We start from the raw sequence: 7,315 nt of genomic DNA on the forward strand, positions 1-7,315 counted from the left end.
ATCTGGGGTAGTACGGAGTAATGTCATCAGCAGTTAACTTCTCAAAGTCCCAGTTGCATGGTTGCAAATCCTCTTGCAGAATCCCTCACACATCGAACTGGTGTCACGTGTGAGGATGCTTAGAGGTAATAGAACAACATACAATGAGGCAAAAAAATATTTAGTCAGCCACCAATTGTGCAAGTTCTCCCACCTAAAAAGATGAGAGAGGCCTGTAATTGTCATCATAGGTACTCTTCAACTATGACAAAAAAAATCCAGAAAATCACATTGTAGGATTTTTTATTAATTTATTTGCAAATTATGGTGGAAAATAAGTATTTGATCACCTACAAACAAGCAAGATTTCTGGCTCTCACAGACCTGTAACTTTTTCTTTAAGAGGCTCCTCTGTCCTCCACTCGTTACCTGTATTCATGTCACCTGTTTGAACATGTCATCAGTATAAAAGACACCTGTCCACAACCTCAAACAGTCACACTCCAAACTCCACTATGGCCAAGACCAAAGAGCTGTCAAAGGACACCAAATTGTAGACCTGCACCAGGCTGGGAAGACTGAGTCTGCAATAGGTAAGCAGCTTGGTTTGAAACAATCAATTGTGGGAGCAATTATTAGGAAATGGAAGACATACAAGACCACTGATAATCTCCCTCCATGCAAGATCTCACCCCGTGGGGTCAAAATGATCACAAGAACGGTGAGCAAAATCCCAGAACCACACGAGGGGACCTAGTGAATGACCTGCAGAGAGCTGGGACCAAAGTAACAAAGCCTACCATCAGTAACACACTATGCCGCCAGGGACTAAAATCTTGCAGTGCCAGACGTGTCCCCCTGTTTAAGCCAGTACATGTCCAGGCCCGTCTGAAGTTTGCTAGAGAGCATTTGGATGACCCAGAAGAAGATTGGGAGAATGTCATGTGGTCAGATGAAACCAAAATATAACTTTTTTGGTAAAAACTCAACTCATTGTGTTTGGAGGACAAAGAATGCTGAGTTGCATCCAAATAACACCATACCTACTGTGAAGCATGGGGGTGGAAACATCATGCTTTGGTGATGTTTTTCTGCAAAGGGACCAGGTCGACTGATCCGTGTAAAGAAAATAATGAATGGGGCCATGTATCATGAGATTTTGAGTGAAAACCTCCTTCCATCAGCAAGGGCATTGAAGATGAAACGTGGCTGGGTCTTTCAGCATGACAATGATCCCAAACACACCGCCCGTGCAACGAAGGAGTGGCTTTGTAAGAAGCATTTCAAGGTCCTGGAGTGGCCTAGCCAGTCTCCAGATCTCAACCCCATAGAAAATCTTTGGAAGGAGTTGAAAGTCCATGTTGCCCAGCAACAGCCCCAAAACATCACTGCTCTAGAGGAGATCTGCATAGAAGAATGGGCTAAAATACCAGCAACAGTGTGAGAAAACCTTGTGAAGACTTACAGAAAATGTTTGACATCTATCATTGCCAACAAAGGGTATTTAACAAAGTATTGAGATAAACTTTTGTTATTGACCAAATACTTATTTTCCACCATAATTTGCAAATAAATTCATTAAAAATCCTACAATGTGATTTTCTGGATTTTTTTTCCTTCTCATTTTGTCTGTCATAGTTGAAATGTACCTATGATGAAAATTACAGGCCTCTCTCATCTTTTTAAGTGGGAGAACTTGCACAATTGGTGGCTGACTAAATACTTTTTTTGCCCCACTGTAGCTACTTACTGCCCTTCCCTAGTTTATGTAGCTAATCTTATGAGTTAGCAGACAATTTGATACTATCAATGCCAGCTTGCACACTCATGCCACAATTCAATCAATTGCAGATAGAATTCAACCTCCATGTTGGTCACGTCTTAACGAAAGTGTTTAACAGCCGCAGGCTGTATATTTTGTGGATATTGATGCTTGAGTATGTTGATTCCAAACCACACCTGACATGAAATACAGTATAATTTTTCAAAGTGAACCCACAGTATGATTTTCCTTCATCTGTGATTGATAAAAAATGATTGAGGCAATTCATTCAGTGAATATGGGTCAACAACATAATTTGTGCTCAAACTCGCTAACGACATGATATCACTCAATGTCTAAAAACCATGAAATCAAACTCAAAGACGGGAGTTTTAGATTAAAGATTATCCCGGGGCTCCATGAGGTGGTTCGGCTGTGGTCACGCCGAGCGTCAGAGATGTACGTCTCGCTGTTCTTTTTAGCCTTCTGGCCTACGTCATGAATAGCGTGCCTGTCTTTTCAAAGTTCTCATTTGAATAACGCACCACCATTAATCAAGTGGTTAAGAAGTTAAGAAGTTGCAGCAGAGCACATAACACACGCAGGTCAAATAGTTCTCACTGGGGTTGCAGTTACCTTCACCTGACAAATAGGCAGCACACCACTTACCAATATACATGATATAACAATGGCTCCTTAACAAACGTCGAATGGTACGTGTAAAACGAACAATAGATGCGTTACATAAAATAACTATAAAATCCAACAAATTACAGAACATGTGTGAGAGAGGCGATAATGAGAGAAAGAGAACAACGCTGAACTGATGTGTTCTGTTCCACAGGTGAACTCATTACAAAGCAACTGAACCTCAGCTGTGTGTGTGTGTGTGTGTGTGTGTGTATGTGTGTGTGTGTGTGTGTGTGTGTAAACGGTAGGGTTGGGGGGGGTGGAGGCCTTAGATGCTTGGGGGTCCTCAGGCACAGCGCGAGGCGCAGCTGTGTCAACCGTGGTGTTTTCATTTTCTGACACGTGTTTGTTGCTCATCCAGCAGGCGGTAAGGGAGCGCAGCACAGATGAAAAAAATCATTTCAAAACTCTGCTTCTAAAAGGATCGGGGAAACTGGCATTGCGTGCAGCTGGAGCCCTGAGTCCCACTCTCTCTTTCATTAGAGCAATAGAGAGATGCAGCTCTTATGTGGAACTTTCATTCAGCTGTTCTGGGAATCCTTTCCAGGAATCATTTAAAGGGCATTATTCAGCTTTCAGAAAGACATGTGCCCTCTCAGCTGTCAGTAGCATAAATCTCCATGGTTACTGCTTGTGGGAGGAGTATTGAAACAGCGACATCAAACAGAATCTGACCCTCCTCCAAAAAAAGAAGAGGATACAGAAATGGACAGGTGATTCTTGTCCACGCCCTGTCCTTGGTGATGGTTCGATGCCTTTCGACAGAATACAGTAGATGAAGGGTGTGAATTCGCTACAGCTCAAGGTTTAACATCTGGGTCATGTGATCTTGAAACTTGTGCTGATAATGAGGCTGTTCACTGGAACCTTTCATGTCATAAAAGCACTTGGACATAAGCCATTACTTTCAGCCAAACATAATAGTTATATTTCTACGACATGGCCAAAACCTTGTTCTATTGTAAGGACAGTATTCTACATTTTCCCAACGATGCTACTGAGTCACCAATGGCCATAGTGGTACCCACTAGGCACACACTGGTTGAATCAACATTGTTTCCACAACATTTTAATTAAATTATTTTGAACCAATGTGGAATAGACGTTGAATTTACTTCTGTGCCCAGTGGGTATTTTGTTAACCTCAAAAGTTGGGCATGTTTGAGCCAGTGAAAGTAATCCGAATTCAGCTTATAATGTTTTTTGCTTGCATGGTGATTTGTGCTGAGATTTGACCATTAAGCCTATTTATTTTCAACAGCCAAGGAAATTCAGTCAGATTTGATCCCCTTTCCATGTCGAGCCTCGATTTCCAGACTTATAACAATAGCTGGTTTTCAAAACTTAAGGAATCTTGGTTAAATTTGTTGTTGGAAACAACAGACCAACAGGTCTGACAGGTTACATGAAAGGCGACAGACAGACAGACAGACAGACAGACAGACAGACAGACAGAATTACAGCCTACACATGCTATTGGAGGTAAAAGAGAAGTGCGTACCTCTTTCTCAGAGATGTACAGATGGTCTCCTCTCAGTATCACGAAACGGTTTTTCCATATTTCCCTAAAAATCCCTTTACCACAGAACTTGCGGATCCAGCCGACTTTGTCTGGCTGCGATGACAGCTGGTTGACATCTTGGGGACCCTGCATGTTCAAAGTGGAATAAATCCGTTAAAACCTAGATAAGTTTAGGTAACAAGATGTTCGCGAGAGTACTGAGAAAATAAGAGCTCTTTCAAAGGCAAATGCATTTTCAATCTCATTCTCAGTAAGACATAGTGACTATGAGTCTTCTCGCGTCTTTCCCCAAAAATGATAACGGTGCGCTCTTCTGTGCGTTAAATTTAATTGCAGGTCTTATGCCATCCAGGGTGTGGCAAATAAAATATATGAAAGCTACCAACCGATACAGCACAACAAGCATCTGGCAATGGTACACTAATAACAAGAAAACACATTGTACTCTTTCTTCACTGGAAGATTGAAGTCGTATGTTAAGGAAATTCGTACAAGCAAACAGATAGGCTACACAGTGAATGTGGCACGCGTAAGGATGTGCTAAAAGACCATTGTTTAGGAATTGTAGGCTATCAAATGTGTGATCTAGACAATGTGTGTGATATTGCCGCCAATGTGAGCTGTGGTATCAAAGCGCGCATAATGCCCGATTCTGGGCAAAGAACCAGTTATATCCTAGAAAATGTATAGCCTAATGCAAAGATGCATGACAAAAAAATATGCACAAAATACTTGAAGAAAAAAGCTATATCTTTCTTACCCGTTTGGCTAAATTGCTCTTCTTCATAATGACAGAATCACTTTTGTGGATGTGAGGCAGGGAGTTCATCCAGTTTCAAGTATTTTCCTTTCTTTCTAATAAGATATATTTTTTAAAACGAATAAACTGTCTTTCCCTTTCTTCTACTGCCCCAATATGTCGTAATAACGGTGTATAATCTTAATTTCGATGACGCGGTCAGGTCGTGCACTGTCCGTTATTACGAGACGGTGGCATCGTCCCTCCACCTCTGTAGGTAGGCTACACTGATCTCGAACAAGCGGGCTGAAAGGGTATTCCCGTTACTATAGCGCTCGACAGCTCCATCTATTGCGCTGTCCGCGTGATGTCACCAAGACGGCTGATGTCGAATTGCTCGTAGGTTTGGAAAATAGCAGAGCAAGGGTCAGTTGAGAGGAAGCCAACAATAACCTGCCCATATAGGGGCCTATAAACAAAAATCCACAATTTATATCATTATGAGAATGATTTTATATGCCATTATTGATTTTCGATAGAACCTATACATTATTGTAATAATTAGGACTACTAGATTTATCCATCAAACCAAGAGGATGAGAGGGGAGGTTAACCCAAAATATTTCAATTTGAACCATATTACAGAGGAGAAGGTGAGTATTTGGGGACCTTGAAAATAAAGGAGAGCAGCACACTCTAGGAGCTCAGATGCAAAAATGTAATATCCAACTTCTCGACAGCCAAGCTGTCTTCATCATGAAGACAGACAGACAGTCTTCATCATGAAGACAGCTTGGCTGTCGAGAAGTTGGATATTACATTTTTGCATCTGAGCTCCTAGAGTGTGCTGCTCTCCTTTATTTCCTAGAGTGTGCTGCTCTACTTTATTTTCAAGTTTTCTACTCCGCGAGCCAGCACCTCGCCTAAATAGGTGTGCGTTTCTTTTTCTTCTAGAGTTTTTGGGGACCATCATAGAAATATAATCTATTCTTTCTATTCTATTTCTATGGTGAGTATTTGGGGACCAACATAGAAATATAATCTATTCTTTCTATTCTATTTCTATGGTGAGTATTTGGGGACCAACATAGAAATCTAATTTATTATTTATATTCTATTTCTACAGTGATTATTTGGTGACCAACATAGAAATCTAATCTATACTTTCTATTATATTTCTAGGAGACCACAAAGTTTTTATCTCATGTTGGAGATGTTTAAATGACTGTTACATGCACTCCAGACAGTAGGCTAGTGCAGTCGTGGCCAAAAGTTTTGAGAATGACACAAATATACATTTTCCCAAAGCCTGTTGCCTCAGTTTGTATGATGGCAATTTTCATATACTCCAGAATGTTATGACGAGTGATCAGATGAATTGCAATTAATTGCAAAGTCCCTCTTTGCCATGCAAATGAACTGAATAAAAAAAAAAACATTTCCACTGCATTTCAGCTGCCACAAAAGGACCAGGTGACATTATGTCAGGGATTCTCTCGTTAACACAGGTGTGAGTGTTGATGAGGACAAGGCTGGAGATCACTCTGTCATGCTAATTGAGTTTAAATAACAGACTGGAAGCTTCAAAAGGAAGATGGTGCTTGGAATCATTGTTCTTCCTCTGTCAATCATGGTTGGTTACCTGCAAGGAAACACGTGCCGTCATCATTGCTTTGCACAAAAAGGGCTTCACAGGCAAAGATATCGCTGCCAGTAAGATTGCACCTAAATCAACCATTTATCGGATCATTAAAAACTTCAAGGAGAGCGGTTCGATTGTTGTGAAGAAGGCTTCAGGGTGCCCAAGAAAGTCCAGCAAGCGCCAGGACCGTCTCCTAAAGTTGATTCAGCTGTGGGATCGGGGCACCACCAGTACAGAGCTTGCTCAGGAATGGCAGCAGGCAGGTGTGAGTGCATCTGCATGCACAGTGAGGTGAAGACTTTTGGAGGATGGCCTGGTGTCAAGAAGGGCAGCAAAGAAGCCACTTCTCTCCAGGAATAACGTCAGGGACAGACTGATATTCTGCAAAAGGTACAGGGATTGGACGGCTGGGGCCTGGGGTAAAGTCATTTTCTCTGATGAATCCCCTTTCCGATTGTTTGGGGCATCCGGAAAAAAGCTTGTTCAGAGAAGACAAGGTGAACACTACCATCAGTCCTGTGTCATGCCAACAGTAAAGCATCCTGAGACCATGTGTGGGGTTGCTTCTCAGCCAAGGGAGTGGGCTCACTCACAATTTTGCCTAAGAACACAACAATGAATAAAGAATGGTACCAACACACCCTCAGAGAGCAACTTCTCCCAACCATCCGGGAACAGTTTGGTGACAAACAATGCCATTTCCAGCATATTGGAACACCATGCCATAAGGCAAGTGATAACTAAGTGGCTCGGGGAACAAAATATCGATATTTTGAGTCCATGACCAGGAAACTCCCCAGACCTTAATCCCATTGAGAACTTGTGTTCAATCCTCAAGAGGCGGGTGGACAAACAAAAACCCACATATTCTGACTAAATCCAAGCATTGACTATGCAAGAATGGGCTGCCATCAGTCCCAGAAGTTAATTGACAGCATGCCAGGGCGGATTGCAGAGCTCTTGAAAAAGAAGGTTCAACAC

General features: G+C 41.8%; 1 protein-coding gene across 2 annotated transcripts in view; it reads right to left on the reverse strand.

Annotated features, from left to right (window-relative positions):
- Positions 1-4,968, reverse strand: part of plekho1a (pleckstrin homology domain containing, family O member 1a) — a 27,938-nt gene extending 22,970 nt beyond the window's left edge. For both annotated transcript variants that reach the window (XM_052470345.1, XM_035793174.2), the window contains exons 1-2: positions 4,714-4,968; positions 3,933-4,079 (exon numbers count right to left, since the gene is read on the reverse strand). Coding sequence is in view for 1 of the 2 variants with exons in the window: in XM_035793174.2 (XP_035649067.1) it covers positions 3,933-4,079; positions 4,714-4,782 (216 nt within the window). In the remaining variant the exon portion in view is untranslated. The remainder of the gene's footprint in view (positions 1-3,932; positions 4,080-4,713) is intronic.
- Positions 4,969-7,315: the final 2,347 nt, after the last annotated feature.

This window comes from Oncorhynchus keta, chromosome 19 (genome assembly GCF_023373465.1).
Source record: "Oncorhynchus keta strain PuntledgeMale-10-30-2019 chromosome 19, Oket_V2, whole genome shotgun sequence".
Lineage (NCBI taxonomy): Eukaryota > Metazoa > Chordata > Actinopteri > Salmoniformes > Salmonidae > Oncorhynchus > Oncorhynchus keta.